We start from the raw sequence: 26,000 nt of genomic DNA, 5'->3' as shown, positions 1-26,000 counted from the left end.
ATCAAATATTTAACCACAGGGGAAATGAGGAGCCGTGGCATCCGTGTAAACATCCACGAGTTCGGGAAGCGGCTAAAACCGCAACCAAAACAAACTCAAACAAGGCGAGCAAATCTGGAAATCTTTCTAATTGTGCCAATTCAATCAAATCGCCTTTCCCTCCATCGCGATCCGCTGCGATTTCCGTGTTCCGTTGGATTCGGCTTGATTATTTGAGCACTAGTGCTGATCGAATTTGAAATCAATCAATACTAGATAGATATCTAATAGATAGATAGATAGAATAGAATCTACTGATTGGAAATACTTCATTTCTAATTGAAAGGAATATCTTTCTGCTTTCCTACTCGAGGAAGAAGTGCATAGGAATCCTTAGCGAAAATTGTCATCTCTGTGGGCCAGCTGGCTAATGGTTGCCACCTTGGTTGGAACCGGCTACTTGGCTAGTTGGCCAACTAGTTGGCCAGGTGCTGCAAATGTGTAAGGTCGGCCATAAGATCACGGCGTATTTTTATATGTGCCGAAAGACGCGGCGTCCCTCCATTCGGGCATCGATTTGTTTGTTTGGCTGTCTATTTTTATAGATCGCCGGCATGCACGGCCAGCTCCTCCAGCACGCTTCTGTTTATCGAAGACAAAACAGTTTTTATTGTTCAAGAAATTAAACTCGCCGGCGGCACATGAACATGAACATGAAGACGAAGATGAACACACCTCCCAATACAACGTGCCCCGCGGGGCATGATGGGAAATGGGGCAGGCGAGGTGTGGCGTCATCAATTTCCATTGAAGGCTGTCAGAGGGCGAGCTCGCCGGAGGGAGAACTCTCGAGCAGCCCGGACGGAAATGTATTTTAGCACATTGGGGAACACTGGGCAGAAACTGGCCAAATGGACGAGGAACTCAATTAATTATGGGCTTGCTTCCTAGTTAACATAAAGTCAATGTAAACAGTTAGGATAATCGCCAAGTACAAGAAATATTTATTTATTTAGATTATTATATAGGAAAACTTTGCTGTTCTCTAGTACTTAGTGCAGTGCTTTTCTAACTTCTAGCCCATCATTTTCTCCCACTGTACAGGATGACGAGGCGGAATGGCACGGGAATCGGGTGGCGAATGGGTTAAAGCGGGCGTGGCGCAGGTCGTTCGGTTATGGTGCCTACTTTTATGGTTTTGGGCCAGGCTTTGCTGGGAATTTTCGCCGGCTTCCTTTTGGCCCGTGGCTGCCACATCCTGCGCTGCGCTGCTCCTAGCGGAATACTTTGCTGCCGGAGTTATTTTTGGCATAAAAAATGTTCGAGCATTAATTACGCATTCACGGCACGTACTTGTCGGTCTTTTGGCGTAAATAAAATTAAAAGTTGCCCGAACACCCAGCTCCCTTTCGCTGGCAATAAAACAAAGTAACATCAACTGTTTAGCTGGCCAATTAACAGCAATTAAATCGCGCAGAAGTACAAAGAACGAAATGTCTTCATCACTCGGCTCTCCAGTTTGAAGTGAGATGGGTGAGCTGGGTGGGGGAAAAACGGAAAACCATTTTTCATGACCACGCTGCTGGAAAACTGAACGCAAACAACGATCAACGTCAGTTGGTAAGGGTAGCACCAGCTGAAAATTAAGTACTTTGCCAATATGCATTTGGATTCCATTCATATATCCTCTTCGAAATCCATTCAACTCTCCGAATCTATTACCAATTTCTGTAGCCATTATTTATTTTGCTAGCCAACAATATTTCCGTGCGGATGGATGCTTCTAATGCCATTTTCCGCGGGCTATTGACATTTTTTATCGCTCGAGTGCTGGTCGCAAGCTTAGCGCCAAATCCACGCGCGAATCTCATTTATATTTAATTTTTTTTTTTTTTTCATTCGCAACCGCTCCGGCGTCATACTTTGTGCACTTGATCCTCGTAAAAACAGGACGTGACATTACAAGCCGCGCTGACAATGGGTTCGCTACTAGGACGTCGAGTGGAAACTGCATGGCATCGGATGCAGACAATAAATTTGATTCAATTGCTGTCACAAAAGCGAAGAGCGCTGTGTGTATTGAGTCCCAGTCCCGTGTCCTCCAGAAACAGTTGTCATCTTCCTTTGTTGCCAGCGCCTCCAGTCTCGCGGCTGATTGTGCCTGGCCAGCGTTTGATAAAGGAGCTGCAGCCATGGCCAAAGCAGGCGAACTATGGAACTTAGAGTCGCGCGGGCAAATACAGCCGTTCTCAACCGAAGCGAAGCGAAGCGAAGCGAAGCGAAACAACAATGACAGCGCGCTTTTCGCTTTCTCCGCCGCTTTCTCCGCCCTGTGATTACCCAACCCCCGTTTCCGGCCACCCCACCCCCCACCCTTCTCAAGTTGACAAGCGGAAGTGTGGAAGAAAGGCAAAAAGGACGCGACCAGACGCCATGATTAAAGCGCGCTTCCTGCGCTCCGTGACCAGTGTCGTCTGGTCTGGGAGATTAGGAAAATGCGTTGAATTGAATCTGACATGGACTCAAATGCATTAGTTTTGAATACAAGTTTTATATGATTCCATTGCTCCCAAAGGTTATCCTTGTGATAATGATTAAGGACATGAGTTAAGTTCTTTCTTCTGAAAGAACTTAATGTACCATACATGTTTTTTTTTAGTGTAAATAGTTTAACTTTAAACAAAAACAATTCTTTGAATTACGGTCAGCAATTTTTCTATAAATTTTAAATACATTTAAGCTTTCAAATACATTATTCAATTTAATGTTTTATTGCTTTTTGAGGTACTTGCTTTAGAATGGTTTGTTCATACTATGAACTTCAAAGCTCACTTATATATTCAAAGAGACTAAGTATAAGTTCGAATAATTTCGAGCGTAATGTATAGGAGAATTTTAAACATTTGATTCATTTTCTATATTTTTTTAACAAAAAATAACTTAAAATTTATGTTAAATACCCGTTCGAAAGCCTACATACTTCTTACTAAGTTTCCGTTTGCTTGTTTGTCCCTCCATTTGATTTAACTTTCCTTGTAATTCTTGGTAGGGGGAATTCGTAATTTTAAAACCAATCACTCTAATTCAACAAAGTCTCAATATATAAAAGTAAGATATGAATTCCTTGGATTTGCCATGCCGTTTCCTTTCAGTGCAGACATTCGCGACGGCCTCTGTCAAAGTCAGTGGAACACAATTGCATTTTACTCCGCAGCCGCGCCCTGCCATGTATATCCAGGCTTTTAATTGCTCCGTGGCTTCCCTTCGAGGTTCCCCTCCCACTGCCCTGCGGTATTTCCGTGTTTTTATCCCCGTATTTTATTTAGTGCAGCAGATGTCCGGTCCGCCGGCAGTTCGACTCCGCGGGCATGGTGGTGTGTGACATTTGCTGGCGGGCTCGGGGATACACGGAAAAAAAAACACTCTTCAGGATGAGCAGGAAGGGTTCAACCGACATAAATGAATGCTCCTCCAATGGTTGTATGAATAAAAGCTAGTATGTTGCAATTGTTTCCCTTTTCGTGTACTTTTTACACTGACCCTCGACCCGCGGCTGTGTCCACATGGCAGCTTACGACGAAGCCCTAGGGTTTGGGGAGCGGGCATGCCGCACGTCAGCCACATGCCACATTGGGTGCCACATGCAACATGCATGTAAGCCCCGCAGCTCCGTTCGCAGATTCCCCGAAAAGTATGCTAACACTTTTGTTTAGAGCGAAAATTTCCGGGATTAAGAGCGGATTTTCCGATTGGCAACAGCTCGATCATTGGAAATCTAAACTATTAAACTTAGTGGCAAATAAATTGGCGAGAAGTGGTGTCATAGCAGGGCTAAAAGAATGAATTAGAAGAAATGTGAGACTAAGATAAGAGGTGCTTCTGCAACAAACCCAAATTTACTGAACTAAATGCATAAAACGTATCTATTTGTAGCTGCTTTCAGAAGAACCAAATTGGTTTTCTTCGATATCTAGTTAGTTTTACCTCGGCTTGTCCCAAAATGTGCGGCATAAGTTCACGGTTCAGGATCCAGGATGCAGGATCCAGGACTCCCATTGCTGGAGGCTGCTGTGCACTCAGCTAAAATAAAAACAGAGGCGAGTAAGTTGTGTGCACTGGTTATATTGACAATCATGCTGCGTGTTTTTTTCGCATTTCGCTGGCTGTTTGTATTATTGTCAGGCGAAAACAATTGGATAGTTACTGCGAGGCAGCCCGCCCACGCATCAGATAAACAATAATGTCAATTTCATAAAAGCAAACTCTGGTTGCCATTCAAATTCGGCGGGATAAACATTTTCCGCACTCTGAAGCCCTCAATGCCAAAGGGACGAGCAGTCGATTGAATATATTCGAATTTATGCATGGCCAGCCCGTGCTGATGGATTTATTTCTGCCGATCAAATCAGCCACGTTAATTAAAGCTGTGTTGTTCGTCTCGTCCTTTTTTTTTTGAATTTTTTTTTGGTTTTTTGGGAGTCCTGTTTGCACACGGACGTGTATCGTATGCGTATGCATTTAAAAGTTAAATTAAGTCTGAAAATATCGAGCTCTGGTCCAGCGAGGCGTCTAAATAAATTATGTATGGCTGACATCAATTGATTTGCAATTATTTATTCAATGCCCACTTGTATGCACGTGTGCGGCAGAAGAAGAGAAGACTCCTCAATCATTCATGGCGAAAATATCTCCCAATTGGCGATTCATCAAAGGAATGAAATTTAATTGTCGGGAGCTGCAAGCAATTTACAAATTTATGATTGGTAATTGTCCAAGGAACTATTTCCATACCAAATTAAATCCCCTTATTTAATTCAACAATTTTCGAACACATACATATTACTTAATATTAATGTATTAAATCCTTGCTAAACTAACATCCGCTTCTCTTTTGTAGCAAACATAAAAACACTACCATTTATGGATTATGGTTTCGCGCTTTTATTAAACGATTAATGATTATTTTTTTGCCTGATTATAGCCATTAAATCATATTTATGCGGCATTTGCGTGATATGAAAACAAAACACTTTCCCGCTATGAATAAAAACCTGTACAAGTGGAGTGTTTTTTTTTTCGTTTTTGCAAGCATAAATCTTGTTATACTAATTAAAATTCAGAGGCGAGCCAAGTTGGGCCACTTTTGAATATACGAAATGGGTATTGATGTGCTGGAAAAAATGATTTTCCGCGATCAGAGTGCGTTGGCCATTAAACAGGGCCACAAGCTAAAGGCCATAAAAAACGCAATATGCTGCTGTTTTATTTGATTCACTTTTATTATTGCCATGCCCAAATGCCCAAAGATAGAGGACGCTGGACCAAAGAAGTCCAATGATTTGGCGGTCCAATTTGAAGCGTAAAAATGGCCCTGTGTCCGACATTTATGTGCTAGATTTTATGGCAATTTTGTTTCGGCTAAAACAATCAGAGGACCAACCAACATGCACATAAACATCTGTGTGCTGAATCCGAATCCTAGCAGACGCATAGTCTAATAATATTTTATGTGGATAGCATAAAAAGCACGACACTTGGCGGTCCGTTGAACTCCACAGATGTCCTTTTTTTTGTGTACCCCAATGTCAAAGGGCGGCAGGATGACTAACAAGGACTGAGAAATCCGAAATCCAAGCCAATTTATTGAAGTTTTTCACTCTGGCCAAGTGACCATTACGCGCAGAAAGCAGTCAAATGTCCAGCTAACCAGATAGCCAGATACCCAGATACTCAGTTTAGCCAACATTTTGGATTTCATGATGATGCCTGGAGAGAACATGGCGCAATTAGCATTCAGATTGCGCATACGCCGTGTAAGCTGCACTATTTATTTGCGCGCTTCATTTGCATTTTCATTAGTTTATACGTATAACTATTAACGCGCTCCGGGCATTAAAGCCAAATGAGCTGCAAATAATGGCAATATGGGGGCTATATTAAAGTTTTACGAGCAAAAAGGGACGAACTATGCTTGCAGCAAGCGGAAATCATTCATTCAGGAAATATCATTTCCCATTTCCCACTTTTCCACTTCAGCATTTCACTTGACAAGTGCGCGGCAGTGGATAAAATGATAGCTTGGCAAATCAGTTGATTATGGCCATCTAAATATAAACTCGGCAAGACAAAAGCTTTAGAGAAGATTTGTGAAATGAATAAATAAAAACGCTAAATGGCCAGAGAGTAAAAATAAACGCCGAGCGAATTGGGAACGCAGAAAAGCCAAGCACATACATATATATATCAAATACGATTCCCCCCTCTAATTTATAAGGTATATATGGGTGTGCATACATATATGTCCCTCTGCCTGTCTGTCTGTCTGTTTGTTTGTTTGTGACTGACACATACCTTTGCCTCTGCATGCGTAGGCGTTTGATTCCCGCGTGTGTGTGTGTGTGTGTGCCCGTGTGACGTCACAACTGTGACAGAGATACCGCAGGGAAATTATGCCATTGATTAGCCAGCGGTTCGTGATTACCTCCATCCTAACGGGAACGATGACGACGCCGATGATAATGATAATGATAATGATGCTGGTGTTGACGATGCCCATGATTATGATGATGATGATGATGATGATGATGATGATGATGATGCCAGAGTAATGACGTGTCAAACGGCTGGCGACACACCCATGCACACACGCACACTCACACACTTGCAAAGGGGCTGACATATGGCAGTGAACTAAATTGGCTAATGGCCTTTCGCGCCCATTCCATTGGCCAGTTTAGAAAGTGGTACATTTTCCGGACATGCGAGGCACTAAGACCCGTGGGAAAAATTCCATTTCACTACGCACAAATTTTGGAAATTTAAATATTATGCCTAACATGGAACATAAAACTATATTTCATAACTTCAAAACATTCGAAATGCAAACACAAACACAATAATTCATGATGATATATGGCCTCATTTCAAAAATGGCTAATGAAACAAATGGAATCGCATTTAAAATTCAAATTGAACTTTAAAATGGCATTATGATGCCACAAATGATTGTTTTAAAAGCTCTATCTACGCACGTTTAATAAAAGTCATAATTGCCGCACTAAAGTTGAATCACTTCAACTTCAACGCACTTCATATCATCATAATCTTTTTTATGTTTATTTAACATTAAATCTGTTTGTGGTTTATTATTTGGCTTTCTCTTCTATTTCGGTGGACTTCTGCGAGTGTTCCTTCTGCTGTTTTGGACAGGCATCACAGGACCTATTCGCATTCGCCCACTTGAAAAGTCTGAAAATATCCAGGATACACGTGTGTGTGGCAGGGGTGGGGGTGTGTGTGTGAGTACGGGGGGGGTGAGATAACATTTTAAAGCAATTTAGTTTTCATCGCACACATTCAGCTGAAAGTATTGATTGCCAATGCCACAAACACGTACGCAGGACCCACGTATTTGCGTGGCAATGGGTGCGTTTTGTCGATGGTTTGGCACTTACAATGCGAACTCGCAATGCAAATGCCATAAATTATGCAATCGCCCCTCGCCATGCGATTGCCCCGCATTATGATGGAAATTACAATTTGTCACCATTTGTTATGTATTGCTTACTTTCAGGCAAAATGAATATTGGCATCGCAGCACCGAAATGGGATAAATTGTCGCCGCGCGAGTTTTTGCAGCTGCAGGAGTTGGCCTCATGTAAGTGGAAAGCAGTTAATCAAAACGCACTAATCAAAAACACACATCTACTCTGCAAGTCATGGCAACCACTTTACCACTTTTGACAGTTTGCAGTTTGACTAATTTGCAGACTGCAGCTTTCATTCATTATCCCATAAAAACCTTTATCTTGATCAATTTGTTAGATAATAATAGAACGTATATAATGCAGTTAACTAAGAGAGCACATCCAATCCATTCGAATCCATTCATATAACCTGCAGATTGCAGATTAACAGATAGTAGATACACCTCACAATTGCAGATACATTTACTTTTTCGCTTGGCTGGGACTTTTGCAACTCCAGCAAATTTCCTCGACAGTCAGCGCTTAAGAAGGGGCAACTTAAAGCGAGCGATACCGAGCAGCATCCTTTCCACACACATCTGCTCCACATCGCCTTCAGTTATGTCTGACACTGTTTGCATTCTTTGCTGCAGCAGCAAAGTAGTTTACCTTTGGGTGAGCACTTCGCTTCACTTCATCTCGCCGGCTGCCCGGCGGAGGGAATTACTGTGAACGGCAAATGGGAATGTTGAGCTTATAGATTATGGGATGTTACACGCAGCACACACACACACAGTGCGTCAGGATGCTGAACTTGGAGCACTTTCCAGATCCACTTGGATAAAGGAATAGGGCTGCGTTTCAGCCGGAACAGCTGGCAGCGCAATGATCCCCTTGAAATCAGAGGAGCTCAGACAGACAAAAATATTACTTTGTAATAATGCCACACACTTGAAAAGGTAGCTCTGCAATAGGAACCCCTTTGTTATCTTAATAATATATCTATAGAATATCCTGAGCCATTTTCTAATAAATAGAGTACTTAATAACAATCAAGAACTAAACTAAATCTCAGTTTCAAGTTCCTTTTCATATTCCACAATTGAATTAAGCAGAATCGAAGAGCACCAGCTCTTTTGTAGCAATTTGCGAGGTGTGGAAACCATTAATCCCGTTTGGGAGTAGCTTCGCCTGCAATTCGAGACTGTGGCCATTCGGGAGTCCTGTGTGTGTGTGTATCCTGTGCCGCACAGGATATATGTATGTGGGTGCGGCTGCAGGTGCTTATTAGAGTGCGGTTAAATGTTTTTAGTCTGCGGTGCAGCTCCGTACGAAGCTATCAGAAGTGTCAGTGCCAGATGGTGGTGGGCAGGCACAGAAACGGATACTAAAACTGGAACTGGGACTGCATTCAAGTGCAGACACAACTCTCATTAGTTTAATAAAGCTGTGGACGCAACATTTTGGCCGGAAGACTCCCCGTGGAGTTAATTCTGAGCTTATACACTTGGAGCATGTCAGCCAGTAGTCCGTCCAAGTCGTTCGGCACGAACCACTCGCCTTCCATTAGTTAATTATCCCACTGCGCTGCAGTTCAGCCACCCGAGTCACCTGGCGAGACACACACACACCTGTCCACCCGGGCTGGCCCACTTAAGACGTCGATTTAGTTCACCTGGCGCCAGTCTAGCGATTGACGTGTGTCCTGTGTCCCGCACGCTGTCGGTAGCCCGGCTAAACTGAACTTTGCATAATCCCTGGCTTACACCACTCACCTGTGTCCTCTAACTCCTGTCGCTCATCTAACTCCTCTTGCTCCTTGCAGATTCCACCCGAAAGCTGCAGGATGTGCTGCGGGAGTTCAGCTCGCCGAGTGCCGCCAGCACGCCCAAGTGCATTCCGGATGGGGTAAGTATTGCCAGAATGTCCTGCTCCGCTCGTGCAATTAATTGAAAGCGGACGAGGGTGGAGGGATGAGGAGTGGAGGGCAGACCCTGCTCAAAGCACAAGTCAAGGGCTTCGTTGCTTCTTACGCTCTAATCCTCCAGCCAGGCGGCTGAAGAAGACCGATGAAAGCGATTCAGCAAGCTTAAGGAAACTCACATGTGTGCACTGAGAAAAAAGTATAATAGATTTATAAGATACAAATTAATATGTTCTGAATGAAGTCAAGTAACTTTCTATTCCTATTGATTCTTTAGCATATGCTTTTCAATCCAAATCTTCAGGGAGATTCTTACGCCTAGTTAGTTGCTCGGAAACGATTCGATTTTCCGAATGTTTTCCTGGAGTAAAATAGATTTTCCACTAGTATGGTTGGACTGGCAAGGAGCAGGAGCACTCTGAATAGAATTTGGGGCAGGGGAAAGGGCATCCAGGTGGGGCGAAAGATTGAAAGTAAATCTTCTTATACGTACAATAAATCACAGACTTTTCAAGTTTACGCCTGAATGCCAAATTGAAATTGAATGCCAACAGAGACAGAGCAGACACCGAGCTGCCCGGCCAGCACCCTTGTTCCCGAATGAATATCCTGACAAGTTTATACATACTAAATTAATTTGAAACTGCCTGCATCGCCATCAATTCGGTTAGAGCAGGCAGTGGAACAGGAGCCACTGGAGCTGCATAAATTGTAACTCTCTCTCTCTCCCATTGGGGACAAGCGGATCCAGCTACCCGGATCACCAAGGGGTTACCAGGAAGACAAGGAGTCCAGGAGCGCAGGACGTGCAGTTTGCACAGTAATATACATTTTTAATTTGGGATTTTGGAATCGTTCGAGCCAGTAGCATATATGCAAACGAAACCATTCTCGATTCCCCTTTGTTTTCCGGTCTATCATTTGTTTTGCCAGCGTAACGAAATGGAAAAAGTATAATTAAGTTTCCCTCACTCTGGCTCACCTCCTGCTTCCGCTGCTCCTACTCCTGCCCCTCCTCCTGGCTCTTCCTTCCACATGGCACTGGACTCGTGCGCGAGTGAATGATTTCATCGGAATTCACTTTGATATCGAAACACTCTGGCGGGGATGTTCGTGTACTCCTGGCGCACTCGCTGCTTTCATTGCCCGATTTTTTCCGAACAAAAGTAATGCCCGTAAATATTTCAGTTAGCGAAATGAATTGAGATGCCACGAGTTGTGCCACGAGCTGCCTGGCAACAATTTCCTATTCCAAATAAGCAGCTTACACACTTTAACTTTGCTCCGCCTTTAACTTTCACCCAAGGATCGGCTTGTAGCCCACTAGCTTTAATTAGGTTCATTAGGAGCCGCTTGTCCTCAGGTGGCAATGAAAAATGATATGATTCCAGCAATTGGTCACTGGGTGTGAAAAAACTTAAAAGCAGCAGGACGAGAAATTGAAATAGAGCCCAGGTGGTCGTAAATTATGCCCCGAACACTGCGATGCATAATGAATGCAGAGCGCAGATTATGTTCGTCGTGGAGGAGTGATACGAGTGCCAAATGGCCCGTATGTGCGATGCTAGCCTGTGTGCGTGTGGTGTGTGTGTGATTAGAGGGGCTTAATGAATATCGCGCATACGCACCGAACGCCCGAAATGTGCTTGAATATTTATTCATTAAGCCACGCGCTCACGCATAGCGTCACATAACGCATCCATGGGAATACTCCTACCAGCCCAGATTGAAGCCAGAATTACAGCAGAGGTCGTTGAAATAGTACCAATCATTATGACATTCTTATGAAAATAATAAAATAATTCAAGACCGAAAAATTACAAGCTTCGCATAAATAAATAAGCACAGATAATACTATTCCACTCCAATATATTACTACTTTAACTGTATAGTTTTCTTTTTTAATCATTTAATTAAATGAATTGCCATATATGATATACTAAATAGTTAATTTTAAACATTAAATATTAGGAAAACTTTCTTATTATTGCGCCTTTCATTGTTTATAACTAAAAGTTGGAACAGGATCCCTACCACGATGTGTAGATAAGAGGAGCGCAGGGTGGAAAGAATCTTTGCACGCGTATCTCCTTGCTCCTTGTTGGCTAAATAAATTTTGCTAACGCCATTCGCGCCATTATTATAGTGCCGCTGTGTGTGTGTGTGTGTGACTCGGTTGTAATTTATGTGTGTGCCTGCGAGAGTGTGCGTATCTGCGTATCTGCGTATCTGTGTATCTGTGCCCGGGTTTACAATATGCCGATGTTTCTCCACTTAGGCGTGTCGCAGCCATTTGCTTTCACTGGCTTTAAGCAGTTGGCTCTTGGCATGGATGCTGGTGTAGTGCCTAGTGCCTAGTATCTACGACGACACGAGCAGAAACTTCCATTTGCCTGTATTCGGTTTCATTATGGCCAAGGATCCAGCAGCTAGCAAGTGGTTGGGCACACGGAGAGAAAACAGTACCTATAACATCCTATGTTTTATTCAACTTTTGATTTACAAGTTGACGAGTGATATAACAATCCATAACATGGTTTCCAATTCAAGATAGTTGCTCTATATAAGGAATAACTTTCATCTAGTAATACATTTGTTCCGCCCACATAATCTAATCTTATCTGATATAAAGTTTCTTAAGAAAGTTCCAACTTCACAGAAATATGCATATTACTTTGTATGTTTTTTGTATTAACTAAATTTGTTTAGCACTTTGTTCTTCGTGTGAGCCCAAACCTCTTGATGCCCTGGCAGCGCTGGCTCGTTTGCTTTGTTTTATGTTTCGAAATTCAAAACGATGCAAAAGAGCAGCCCAAGGAGCAGCAGCTCGTGAGGAGTTTGATAATAAAGGCAGATATAAATTCGGTAGAATAGATACACATGCCGAGGTCCTGGCAGCCCAGCTCCTGCTGATTATTTCGTTACTTGCGCAATTAATCGCACCCATTCCCCGCGTGCTGTTATCCTTGATTAGCTGTCGTCCTCGTAGGGATGCTGCAACTGGAGACTCAAACTGGGACTGTAAAATCCACAAAAAGCTGCTGTGTGGATCCCCGGGACTACGTCTATCAGTGTCAGCGGATGCCGGCGTCTATCAATGTCGCATTGTTGATTCACGAATCGCGCCGCAGCTGTCAATGTGTTGACATTACAGGTGGTGTTGACATGTAATTTGCCCCGATTCCCATTCAGCCAGGTTCCATTCCATTCCGCATCCATAAAACTGGACCAGTACTCGGTTACTCGCCAGCTCGGTGCGAACCCCTTGCCAAATGGCAAATAAAGAGGCGCCAGATCCTTGAGGGACATTCCCCGGCACGTACGAGCCGAATGGCATGGAACCTTTTTCACAGACAGACAGACAGACGGACGGAGCTCGGATTTATGTGGGCATATTGTGCACTGGACAAATGTAAATAAAATGGCCCGCCCACAGGAGAATTATGTATTCCATACGCGTAATGCGGCAATTTTAAAGCATAAATCCCAGCCTCACTGATATCTGACCTTCAATTAGGCCACAAACTCAACAGCTTCCTTGTACATCAGCAGCATCATTTAGTCGCTAGATAAATGTACTTTCGCTTCACTTGGCACGCAGAAAATCATCTCAGAATATGTCACAATATGGCGAGTACTTATTAATCATACGCTCCGTTGTCAGCGTTAATAAAGTCGATGACGGCGTCCGCTCCTCTTTCTTACTTCACCACTCCCCCTCCACCCAGCGACAAGATGAGTTGGCGGCAACTGCAAAATGTTTTTCGCCATAATAACGTCAACATATTATGTTGCATATGTGGCTCTTCCCCCTCGCACCCCCTCCCAGCCACAGCCACGCCCTGCAAACTCGATACCACTGGCGAAACTTTCCCGGGAAAAAAGGCAGTGGATTGGAGGAGGCATGCAACGACGAGTGTTTTGCACACATTTTAACTTGTCACTCGTGAATGGCCTGTGGTAGATTTATTACACACTCTTGCAGCAAGAGAAATGAGTAATAGATTGGTTTTCCCCTCGAAATGCTTTAAGAGCTCTCAATATTATCTAATAAGGGCTTAAACTGCGCGGCTTCTTCATCGCACTACTAGTTGGATCTACTAGAATCCACTTAGTTAAGTTATATTCAATAAGTTGAAAAACAAAGTGCACACATGCTTGTATAGCTTGGGATAAGTTAGAATGAGTTATTAAGAACTTTTCAAGAGTTTATATTGTAGTTTCCCTTTTAATATTTCGCTTGATTTAAACTGACAAAACAAAAGGTGCCCATAAATCGTTGGCTGGACTCGCTGTATTTATATGTTCCAACTCTTTTCACAGGACATTGATTTCGACGGGTTCCGGCGCTTCCTGGACGCCTTCCTCGACTGCGAGGCGCCGCTGGACCTGGCCAAACATTTGTTTGTGTCCTTCCTCAAGCCGAATGTCACCCAGGCCCAGCTGCATGGCCGGGCACTTAATCAAATGGCCGCCATCAGCAGCACGGCCGCCTGTGCGCCGGTCACGTCGCACACGAAGGGTAAGAGATCGTCCTTGCCACCCACACTACCCATAGCCATACCCATTCCACCCACTCTCATGTGCATGTGAATAATCGCTGAACATTTCTTTTTGGCCCACCCCACGCCCACATCGCACCCCACTCACATCCCGACCGCCTGTAATTAGGCTCCATACCAAACATCAATAGCATTGCCGAGCTGATGCCGCAGTGCAGCGGAGGCGGAGGCGGCATCGGTGGCACGGGGGGCGTGGCCGGGGCCGAGGGACACGCACAAGCCCGCAGCAGCTTTGTGGACAAAATCCATGGCATCACGGATAAATTACACCACTCGCTGGGCGGACATCTATCCCACGATCCCAGCAAGACGGGTGAGTAACAGGGGGAAACTGCCAGGGAGCTGCGATTCAGGATGAGTTTACAGAACAGCGTCCTTTGAATGTATGTGTACGGATTTGATCATTAAAGTGGATTTTGCTTTCATTAAACTACTCTCTGGAATACTCATTTCTCTTGAAAAATATGCAAACAAGGAAGTTGAGTAATCTTCCCAAAATAACTTGTTTCTAATGAACCAAAAATGTTGATAAAAAGACCACAAAAATGTTGTAAAAATATATGAATGTTATTAAACAAATAAATCCTTTGTATCTGTCGTGTTCCGTATTATTCAAGGCTTATCAAGGCTTAATAGTATGACAAACAGATTTACATTTTGCAATAAAACATAATAATACAATAATTTTAAATCGATTAAAATTAAAATACAATTCCAATGCTGCCGATAATCAAATATAAAGCTTTCATTTCAGTTTTTAAAGAATTGTGCTTGCACATTTATTTGTTAAAGCCTACAGTTATGGTTCTTAAATTTCTTTGCTGCCTCTGGGAACTTACGTGATATGTGCGTCTAATTCATCCGACTCTCCACTCAACAGGCAGTGTCCATCCGATGCTCACGGTGACGCCGAGTCCCTTGGCCAGCGGACCCAGCATGTTCCAGGCGAGCAATCCGGCCCGTCGCTCCGTGGACTCCAGTCCCTCGCACTCGGCCACCAACCACTCGCAGATGTCCCGCAACTCCTCGAAGAAGAGCAGCAACTCGGTTAATTGCAAAATTGATGGTGAGCATTAATTAGACATCTACGCCACACAGACCGCCCATCCGAATTACGATGTGCATGCGACTTCCAATTAAGACGCTTATTGTGCAATCATCATGTGATGTGGAATTGGAATTGGAACTGGGATTGGGATTGGTACTGTGAGTGTGACTGGGATTGGGATTGGGATGGAGGTGCACATCCAGCTGATTGGGCAGCCAACATACGGAGCCGGCGAACAATTCAAATGCAAAAATTAACCGTCTGTGTGCTCCATTTGCTCGGGGAAAACCAACTTTTTTGATTGCTTTCCGAATGGAGGAGAGCAGCATTTGTTACAATAGTTTTGCATAAAAGTGTTTAAATGGGCGGATTTTAAATGCAAAAATTGGTTTTCCTACACTAGCAGGCTTACTTAAGTGTATAAAATGAATGTAAAATTTAAAATTGCCTGTTTTCTAGATGTTTCGAATTGATAGACTAAATGGTAATGGCGCAGGATAGCTGGCTAAGCTGAAAAACCCCGCCTATTTGCCGTTTACTTAGTTAACTTGCTCCCGAACTTGCTAATTAGTGGAGCGAGTGGAAAAAAGCAAATATCAACGCGCAAGGAAAACAAGGCAGACATTCGCTAATTCATGAGTTCATAAATTATGCGAATTGCAGTCGCTAGCAAAGACGAAAAGTCTTGACACCGGAAGTCGGGCGCCCCTCTTCCGTTTCCCCCGCGAAAACATCGAAAGGACGGCGCAAAAAACAAAAGCCAAGGGTCGGTCTCTTGTCTCAGAGATCGTGTCGTAAATCAACGCCCAATTAGAAACATTTCTGCATTTCACGAAGTCGCAACTCGTAAAATGCGAGGCCTGCGTTAAATTAACATTTATTGCTTACACACACACACACTGACACAGTCAAGCGCCTCCAGGACACTCACACACTGACACAGCGCGGCGCACTTGCGGCCTGAAAGTATGCAGCACAATTTTTCGCTTCGCCCGCTTCCCTTCTCGCCATCATTCATTTCGCTTCGTTTGAAAAGTGCACGAGAATGATTAATGAACGTAAATTTCGCTTTTTTCCTCGCTTTTTTGCGCCTTTGTCGCTGGCCAGCAGTTTCACGCATTTTGCCAGCAATTGGACGGCATTGTCCTGGAAGTTTAGAGAGTGGGAGTACACAGGCAGAAAAGAGGGGCTAGTTCCTTTTCTACCTAATTCAAGCACGCATAACTATGTGTATGTGACTTCAGAAGTGTTTCCTACTTAAACTTATTGAATTTAATGCATTAACAGCAGTAATTTGCGGAAAAGGCCCAGCCAGGAGTTTCCCATTAGCATTATATATTAGGTACAACCAGGACGAGGCTTTTGCTCCTGCGAGTGTGCCTGTGTGTGTATGTGTGTTTGAGCGCCTTAAGCGCTAATTGGATTAGTTTTGCTTTGCTTTTTGTATTCCGACTGGCTGTGTGTGTGTGCGTGAATTAAATTTATTAGTCGGAATGTAGGCTGGCAATAAGTTGACATTGATCCTGCACGCACACACACACACACTCAGCCTGTTTGCACAACTTCCTGCACTCGTCGCGGATCCGACAGCCTCATTTAGTTGTTAAGAAGTCGGGCAAATATTGGCATTGTTTGCGAGCACATACCATACATACATATATTATAATTTATGGACAACAAACGATCCGACAGTGGGCAAACATAATTAGCTAGAGTACAATCATCTCCATGTCTTTTTCGGGCCTTTGTCTGTCTGCCTCGGATGGAAACTACGCATTAACATATAAATTAGCACATCAACAGCACACACACACACATAAATGGCCTGTCAAAGTGCTAAGGATGGAAATCATTCATACTTCCGCGCAAACAAAGAGCCTTTCTTCTTTCGCCTTTGAAAACTGCCATACAAATTGGCGCGCCACTCAGGATGCTTTGATTTCAATGCATTAGGTAATTGCGCAGGAATCGACTGCCAGCCAGGCAGCTAGGCAAAAAAAGGTGAATAAATTTGTAATTACGGAAAAAAGAAAGTCCGGGTATCTGGAGCATGGGTTGGGAAAAGTTTTGGGCATTAGAAAACGAATATAAAACTCGAGTTCATTAAGAGCCATAACAAAACGGTTTTGGCCCGGTCAAATGTCGGCAATTAACATTAAGCATAATGGCTCCTGGCTGCCAGCTGTCGATGGCATTAAGGATAATGAGGGGCGGCGGCCACTCTGTCACTCAATAAATGCACTGCCACTGCACTGGCAGTCCTCCAATCCGCCACTCCGCCCACCCACTCATCATCGACCCTTTCATTTGCAGCTGACATTAAGCTCCTCGCGCGAAAACTCTCCCACTTCGATCCGCTGACACTCAAGGTCCCGCTGAAGGATGTCGTCTGCTATTTATCACTGCTCGAGGCAGGACGACCGGAGGACAAGCTGGAGTGTAAGTTCCCCGCGGCAACCTTTGCTCCTTTGCGTACTGCTTAACCTTATCCTTAAACCGGTTATTTATTCATTGCGTTCGCAGTCATGTTCCGGCTGTACGACACGGATAGCAACGGAGTCCTGGACACGGCCGAAATGGACGCCATTGTCAACCAGATGATGGCCGTGGCCGAATACCTCGGCTGGGATGTCAGCGAACTGCGTCCGGTGAGTGCCGGCCAAAGTCCGACTTACATTAAAAACTCATTACTGCAATCGATGCACGGAAAATCCACTTAGCTCACTCACTGCACACGGAACATATCATCTGGTCATACCACTGGTCAGTCGCCCGGCGTCCGGTTGTTGGTCACAAGTCCCGTAACCCGTTCGACTACTCGTTGACCCAATCCAAACCAAACCAATCCAATAAAACTTTTTCAATTACTTACCAACATTTTCAGCAGGCAACACACAAAGCGCCAAACAAAACACGGCGGAAAGAACACTTGAAATTAATTTTGCCTTTATTGTTTGAGCCTTCCACTCCGGCGATAGTCCCAGCTTAGCTACACTGCGACAAATTTCTGTCTGTTCCTTTCCATAAATAAATATACAGAAAGACTCATTGAAGTTAATTACTTGCCACAATATGCGGTTCAATCGAATGAAATAATTTTGTAGCTCAAAGTTGGCAGTGCTTTCAGATACAAATGAATTGCTGAAATACCTAATTATTCACAAAACCATTTCCTCGTCCTTTCTCACTGATCTCGAGTACTATCTGACGGCACAATGAACCCAATTAAAGTGGCTCCTATTCGTTTTGTGTGCGCCGTGTTTCCATTTCAAACGCGAATTTGTGGAGCTGCCGCAGCGACCACATCGCATAGGCAAGTTAATAGTTTCAGCAGCGGCAAAAAGAACAGCCTTCAACCCGCCTGCCCCCAGAAACCTCGCCACGTTGACAGGCGGAGCAAAAAAAAGTGTACACAGCAATGAAAGGAATATAAAAAGAAGAAAGAACTGCGACCGCAAATAAAGTCAAAGCGCCACAAAACTCAATTAACAAAATACCCCTGGCTATGGCGGAATGATTCCAGCCGCATTTCCCGCCGTTCCCGTCCGTCGTCCTTTCGCAGGACTTCCTTTTCCGCTGCTCGAGATGCGAGGGGCCCGTGTTCCAGTTGCGTTGCCATCACGACGACTTTATGACTGCCGCATACTTTAAATTCTAGGCAGAGCCAGAAAATATTTTAATCAAAATATTTTTAGCCAAGTTGCGCCAAGAAGCCAAGTTCGGGTCAGTCCTTTGGCCCATTATCCTTTCGCTCTCCACTAACGCGCCACACAAACACACAAATAATCAAAGCACTTAATGAGTTGCATAATTCTGGCATTCGTCTCCGGGCGAATATGAAATTCCCGGGGAAAAACAAAAAGGATTCGGAAGTTGAATAAATTTGGGAGTGAATTTCGTCCCTTCCCACCGCTGAATAATTTACAGAACTGAGCAACTCGTACCTCATCGATTTGTTTGGATTTGGAATAATGTGTGCAATAAAAGCCAGAAAGAAGGGAATCATTTGAAGTCTTCAAAGAAGCAAGTTCTTCATCTAGTCATCATATTTATCTAGCTTGAGATACTTTAAAACCTTAGGAGAATCGAGGTAGTAGTAAAAAGTAAGTTGGTAGAGAAGGCAAGGAAAAAATATTTGTACATTTCTGCAGGAAATGCATTTGCCCAACGAAGCCAGCGTAATAAGTTTACATTCCCCCAACCGAGAGAAGTGCATTCCAAACAGGAAGTTACCTTTCCGCTAAGTTTCATTCCATCTAAGAATCACCCATTTTTCGGTTTTACTCCACACCACTCCACTCACTGCAATCCGCAATCGCTTCTCGTACCTACAGATACTGCAAGAGATGATGGTTGAAATCGACTACGATGCCGATGGCACCGTGTCCTTGGACGAGTGGCAGCGAGGCGGGATGACTACGATTCCACTGCTGGTGCTCCTGGGTGGGTAATTTTCCACTTAGCACGGCGAGAAAATATCACAATCTTGTCAGCAAGTCAAATCGGAAATACCTTTAGCAAGCAACTCAACTTACAAAAAGTAATTTCATATATTTCCAACATTTAAGTTAGTAATCATCACTAGTATTCAGTGATACAGACTCTGCCTCCAGATGATAATGATATGATGGTGATATTTTCTCTCTGTGTGCCTGAGTCCCCCCTTTCCCCTGCTAAGTGCCCCTTTGCCGGCTGAATGCCTTGATCTGTGACTGGTTGGCTGCTGCCGTAATAATCAAGTCATTTGCCCAGGTGCCGCAGGGGGGAGCGGAGCGGAGGAGGGCAGGGGAGCTGCTGCAGGCTCCCCTTGATACGCTTATGCAAAGTGACAACTCTCTCTCTCTTCCGACTCCTCCCTTGCCACATGCCACCTACCACCTGCACCCTCTACATCCCAATCTCTGCATCTCCATCTCTCAATCTTCGCCAGGTGTCGACAGCACCACGCTCAAGGAGGATGGTATCCACGTGTGGCGCCTGAAGCACTTCAGCAAGCCGGCGTACTGCAATCTCTGCCTCAACATGTTGGTGGGTCTCGGCAAGAAGGGCCTCTGCTGTGTGCGTGAGTATCTGTGTGGGTGGCACACTCTGAGGACAGGAAATTGTCCATCCGAATGGCCAAAGCAACTTTAAGGCCATTCGACTATCCACAAAATCCCCAAGAGGTTGCATTTATCCCATTAATATTTAACGAATGTATATCAGGAAATGTTATTTTTAACATAATAACAATGTTGTTTTTGTACTTGTTTTTTAAATGTGTTAATCTTTACTTAAATTTGTATGAAAAGCAAATACTAAAATTCGTCAACATAAAAATGAGTCATTGTATTGTTTTCAAGCTTAAACAATAATGCGGATTAAACGTTAATTTGATATACATCATATATTACAAGTATTACTCATGGTTGACTGTTTTATTACTTTTAATATGTAATTTTTGGTGTTAAATATTGAAAAAAAAACTTTAAATAGGATTGTATTACTGCTGGATTATAGGAAGTAAAACTATGCAATAATTATTGCATTATTTGTAAGCTGATTTTATTTATTTGATTGACATCAACTCAATTTAGTTAGCACACATACTCTTTTAATCGTGGATTTACATTTGATGTAAACTTATTTATAACTTAAATTATTAAATTAAGCAAAGTAAATTGTATCACTTTCACTTACAGTTTGCAAGTACACCGTCCACGAGCGGTGCGTGCAACATGCCCCCGCGTCCTGCATCACCACCTACGTCAAGTCGAAGAAACCAAAGTGCGGCGGAGACCTACTGCATCACTGGGTGGAGGGCAACTGCTATGGACGGTGCTCCAAGTGCCGCAAAAGGATAAAGGCTTACCACGGAATCACAGGACTAACCTGCCGCTGGTGTCACATGATGGTGAGTGAATGAATAGATTTCTTTATATAATAAAATTATAAACTAAATTCGGAAAATATAGTTATTGTGGTAACTATAAACTGAATTGAAATAGTATATTCATAGAAATTTCAATTTGGTCTTATTTAAGTATAAATACATAAGTAGGTTATAATTGAAATTCGAGTTACATCAGCTGGCAGATTCGGTTCATGCTGAATTGACAGAGTTTCGAATGCCGCATAACCAATCCCCGTAACAAGACCAAATCAGATCAGTTCTGGCCGAGATTGCTGGCATTGTTTCGAAACAAAAATTCCAATTATCCGGAAAAACAAGGCAACCTTTGGCCCAGCACTCGCAATGTAGTTTCGTTGGAGCTGTGACTCGCAGCCGGCAGGAGCACCAACACTTCCACCAGCGAAATCCACCCAATTCCCGCACCCGGCAGGGACTCGGATGCGTCCCGATCCGCACACATGAGATGGGAACTTCGTTATGGCTGGCAAATTGTCACGTTCCGAACACGTTGCGCTACTGCTGCCGCCGTTGCATGCCACCAACTTTTGTGTCCTGCGTCTTTGACAAGTGCAGTGGAGATAATGCTGAATTCCTTTCCGCCAGAGGGTCGTCGGCGGGAGCGAAGGTCGGGAAACTTGGTCCTTCGAGCCGGATGCTGCTGCATCGGCAAATACTTTGTAAGCCAAACGTAGCCGACGCTTTTGACAGTCAATAACTTCGCATTTTGAGTGGATGCGTCTGTGTGGGGGGCATCTAGTCTTTGCCACATAAAAGGGGAATGTGGTTCCCATGCCCTCCCCCCGCCGCAAAATTCCTCACCACAGATATAGTCTACCTAGTGCCGTTTAAAGTAAACACAATAGTGTTCAGGTTTTTTACCTAAGATTCACTTTTATGGGAATTTAAACATAACAATTTTAAGGGTTTAAACACTTTTGCTAGAAAATTGGTAAATAGTTGAAGTTAATAGTATAATTACAGCAAGGGAATATACGTTCTGGCTTGTTGAAGCTAGCTTTCCTTTTTGTTTAATAAAAGTAGACTGCAAACGTTTTCATAAGTTTCGTTTAATTAGAAACAAAAAACTTTTGAGCCTGGTCATCAGTGTATGACCAACTCCAAATCAATTTTTAAGGCCGCAGCTGTGAAAAGTAATGCGAAAAAAGGAAGCCGCGTGGCCATTAGCCAAAAGAAGCATCCAGACTTCGCTCCAGCCAAATTGGTATTTAAATGAAAATCCGCGCCGAAATCTCATTTAGGCCAAAATTAACCATTTTTTCTGCTCCACGGGTCGGGTAGTCGGCGGCGCTAACAAACTTTTAATCGGATTCATTAAGGCGAATTGAACGCTTGAGAGTCGACGACTCCGCTCTCCTTGTCCGCCACTTCTGCCATAAGTGGCCTTTGGCCGGCAATGAAGTGGAAATTGAATTTAATAGCCTAGATTTTCTACGAGACCGCGCTATCTGACTACGTACTCCGCCTAATTTGATTCGTTCCCCCATCTCATCCCGTCGATAGCTCCACAACCGCTGCGCCTCGTCGGTGAAGAAGGAGTGCACCTTGGGCGAATACTCCGAGCTGATTGTCCCGCCCACGGCCATCTGCCCGGCGGTGCTCGACCGCCAGCGATCCGTGAACCAGGCTCACAAGGTAAGATTGCATCATATCCTATCATACTGTATCCTTAAAGCTGCTTTCCCACTTTAATCATTCGCAAATATTCATAATTAAAATTAAATGTGAAACTTAAGCTTAAATATTATAGGTTCAGTATCAAATATGATAAAATGAGTTTTAATTGCACCTTCTGATATTATTATTTTTAACATACCTTTAATGTAATATTTACTTAAGGTGTTTAAAGTAAAATGCAAAATTCTGTCGAAATAATATTAATTCGTTTTTGCAAAAGGATAACCTTCTATATCGACCTAAAAGATTGTGAAAGAAAACTATTTCAAAATTACGTACTGCCAACGTTTTTGGGCATCTTTTTAGTTTTTATGATTTGATTTTAATTTTAATTGTTTATGATCTATATCTATATATATATATATTCTTACTTAATAACAAAATTCATTTGATGAAGCATAAATTTGTTAATTTCACACTGCTTCTTAATTAACAAACTAGAAAAGAACAAAAACAAAAGCTATTGCATTTTTGAAACATTTTCCCCTCCCGCTTAATTTTGTTAACAAATTTTAACATCACCCTGCTGCTAAGTGAAACATCCCAAAATTGGCTAACTAATCCCTTTCAAAATTGTAAAAAAAAAATATATCGCCAAACATAACAATTGGAACTGCTGCTTTGCGCCCACCACCCAATCGTAACCCATGACATTGGCCAAATTCGTAACCAGAAATCCCAAATGCATCACCACCAGGCCACGCACTTCCAAATCACGCCGCCGGACGAGCTGAGCTGCCCGCTGCTGGTGTTCGTCAATCCGAAGAGCGGCGGTCGTCAGGGAGATCGCATACTGCGGAAGTTCCAGTACATGCTCAATCCGCGCCAGGTGTACGACCTGTCCAAGGGCGGGCCCAAGGAGGGTGTGTGTGTGTGAGTGATGGCCGTTCAAGCACGGTGATTGATTTCCGCTCTCGTTGCCAGGACTCACGCTCTTCAAGGACCTGCCCCGCTTCAGGGTCATTTGCTGCGGCGGCGATGGCACCGTCGGCTGGGTTCTGGAAGCCATGGGTAAGTGCTGTAACTAGACTATTACCTAAGCTCAAAGCTATCTAAGAACTCAGGAATAATGCTACCCTGCTTTTATGCTACCATCTTTAAGATTGCTTAAAATACAAATGCATTTACATAATTATAATTTAAGCGATATGTCCCTGTTTTTCCTGCAGACTCCATAGAGTTGGCCAGCCAGCCGGCCATCGGAGTGATTCCCCTGGGAACGGGCAACGACCTGGCCCGCTGTCTCCGCTGGGGCGGCGGATACGAGGGCGAAAACATCCCCAAGCTGATGGACAAGTTCCGCAGAGCCTCCACCGTGATGCTGGACCGCTGGAGCATCGATGTGACCAACACTCCGCACAGCGATGAACTGCGACCCAAGGTGAGTGAAAACACAAGCTCAACTAAATATTCATGAAATCATAATCATAATAATAGGAAAACAAAGCCAATTTAGCACGATTAATAAGATATATATCCTTTAAAAACTAATATGGGTAATTCCAATAAAGTAAATCCTTTATTAAAGGATTATCTTATCCTATAAAGATAATACCCACTCCCGAGTTTCAGATTGTAGCTAATGGAGTGAAACTTTTAGATGGAAAACCCATTAAAGTGTAACATTTTGGGCCTCGTTGTTTTATTTATTGCTTTATTTAGCCTAGACACTGGGTATTTTCCCTTACGAATCGAATCGAATTGGCCATAACCCGGCCAAAGTAGGCGTTTGTGGGCGTGATCTGGCCCAGCTGGAAAATCCAATTATTGGCCACAAAGCGCTTACCACGCACACCATTCCCATTCCTGTCCTAAACAGCATCCTTGCCCTGCCTCTTGGGAGGAAAACGATTACACAAACTAATTTTGCTGGCTGGAAGGCGTGATGCTGACGCTGCCAACCAGCAATTCGAAAAACTCCAACCTCCAACTATTGGCAATTGGCTTTTGGCAGTTGGCAATTGCTAAGCCAAGTTTTACCTTCTTTTTCCGCCGCAGGTGACGCTGCACTCGAACATGCAGAAGGTGATTGAGCTGTCGCAAAGTGTTGTGGTCGACAAATCGCTGATGGAACGCTTCGAGGAAATCCAGCGGCAGAGCAAGCAGGTGGCCACGTCCATGGGCACGGCGGCCTCCAGCACATCGATTATGATGGCCAGCAAGACGGAAACGGAAATGGCAACGATGGCCACGATGGAGTTCGGCAGCAGCACGACGACCACCAACAGGACGACCACGACCAAGAGCATTTCGATGTCCACGTTCGAGACGCAGTGCCTGCAACAGACCCTGCCGACAGCGATGAGCAGCAGCAGCAGCAACACGAGCAGCGGCAGTCCTTGCAACGGCAACCAGGATGCGGAAACGGAAGTAGATTCCCATGCCGCTGCCGCTGCCGAAGTCCGGGAGCAGTCCTTGCCCAGGAGGTCGGGTGAAACGGAAAAGCAATCACTTGAGACGCTGCTGCTGCAGCACAAACAGCAGATGCAACAACAGCAGCAGCAGCAACAGCAGCAAGGAGCCACATCACTGGCTGTCGAGGAAGCTGCAACAGCAACGCCAGTCGGGAGTAATCAAAGCGATAATAATAGCCAGCGCAATAAGCAGAACAACATCCTTAAACAGCAAATTACATTGTCATTGGACTTGTCCGACCATGAGGACGAGCCCAAGGACGACGTGCAAGGCGATGGCGGTGGCGCTGGCGATGGCACCAAGAGCAACGGCAACAGCATTCCGGCAACACCAGCCACACCCGCCACACCAATCACACCCACCACTCCGAATGCCGCATCAAGTGTGCTGCCGCAGCAGCATCTCCAGTTCGAGCAGCAACAGAAGCCCATCAAGGTGCAATCCGACAAGGACTGCACGGTGCCCTACAACATAATCAACAATTATTTCTCCGTTGGCGTGGTGAGTACTCTGCACTGCATGCACTGAAAGAAATCAATCCAATATCAATATTTACAACTTGAATTTATTACACACTGCTGATATGACAAGTTCTGAAATTGGAACTTATAACTTCTTCTTCAAATCACAGTGGCATTTGTTTAACCATGGTGTTTTGAGGATAGATAGTATCTATTAGATACCTTCTTATCAAAAAGGGGATTTCTGTAAATGGCATATATTTGCTAAACTGAAGTGTATGTTATGTAATGCCTAGAATGCATCCTACTGCTCCTTGGACTGTGACTCCGATTAGTTGCATTCACTAATGCCAGGCAGTCATTCCGGTTACAGATTCACTCCGTCACATGTCAGATGCTAAGCCGGCGATTGTCATGCCATTTCCATTCGAACTCGCTCGTGTTGCCCATCCGGTTTCAGGTCCACATCCACATTCCTGCCCATGCCCATGTCCATGTCCGTGTCCGTGTCCGTGTCATCGGCAGTGGCCACATCCGGCGTAACAAGAGCAGCTATG

At 44.1% G+C, this 26,000-nt stretch overlaps 1 protein-coding gene across 4 annotated transcripts in view; it reads left to right on the top strand.

The window, feature by feature from the left end:
• The window catches only part of LOC6608070 (diacylglycerol kinase 1), a 41,174-nt gene that overhangs the window by 7,279 nt on the left and 7,895 nt on the right, over positions 1 to 26,000 (top strand). Inside the window, exons 3-17 of one of the 4 annotated variants that reach the window (XM_032714916.1) lie at positions 7,553 to 7,636; positions 9,271 to 9,353; positions 13,693 to 13,891; positions 14,041 to 14,244; positions 14,812 to 14,997; positions 17,293 to 17,418; positions 17,503 to 17,627; positions 19,314 to 19,422; positions 19,910 to 20,041; positions 20,661 to 20,872; positions 22,394 to 22,525; positions 23,265 to 23,430; positions 23,492 to 23,578; positions 23,737 to 23,948; positions 24,566 to 25,483. In XM_032714916.1, the coding sequence (XP_032570807.1) occupies positions 7,558 to 7,636; positions 9,271 to 9,353; positions 13,693 to 13,891; positions 14,041 to 14,244; positions 14,812 to 14,997; positions 17,293 to 17,418; positions 17,503 to 17,627; positions 19,314 to 19,422; positions 19,910 to 20,041; positions 20,661 to 20,872; positions 22,394 to 22,525; positions 23,265 to 23,430; positions 23,492 to 23,578; positions 23,737 to 23,948; positions 24,566 to 25,483 (2,970 nt within the window). In that variant the 5' untranslated portion in view covers positions 7,553 to 7,557. Of the gene's footprint in view, positions 1 to 7,552; positions 7,637 to 9,270; positions 9,354 to 13,692; positions 13,892 to 14,040; positions 14,245 to 14,811; positions 14,998 to 17,292; positions 17,419 to 17,502; positions 17,628 to 19,313; positions 19,423 to 19,909; positions 20,042 to 20,660; positions 20,873 to 21,203; positions 21,550 to 22,393; positions 22,526 to 23,240; positions 23,431 to 23,491; positions 23,579 to 23,736; positions 23,949 to 24,565; positions 25,484 to 26,000 lie in introns of those variants that run through there. The other 3 variants (XM_032714915.1, XM_032714917.1, XM_002032782.2) reach the window with 3 other exon arrangements.

This window comes from Drosophila sechellia, chromosome 2R, assembly GCF_004382195.2.
Source record: "Drosophila sechellia strain sech25 chromosome 2R, ASM438219v1, whole genome shotgun sequence".
NCBI classification, from domain to species: Eukaryota; Metazoa; Arthropoda; class Insecta; order Diptera; family Drosophilidae; genus Drosophila; species Drosophila sechellia.
Note: the sequence above shows the minus strand (reverse complement) of the source record. Positions and strands in the feature narration are given on the sequence as shown.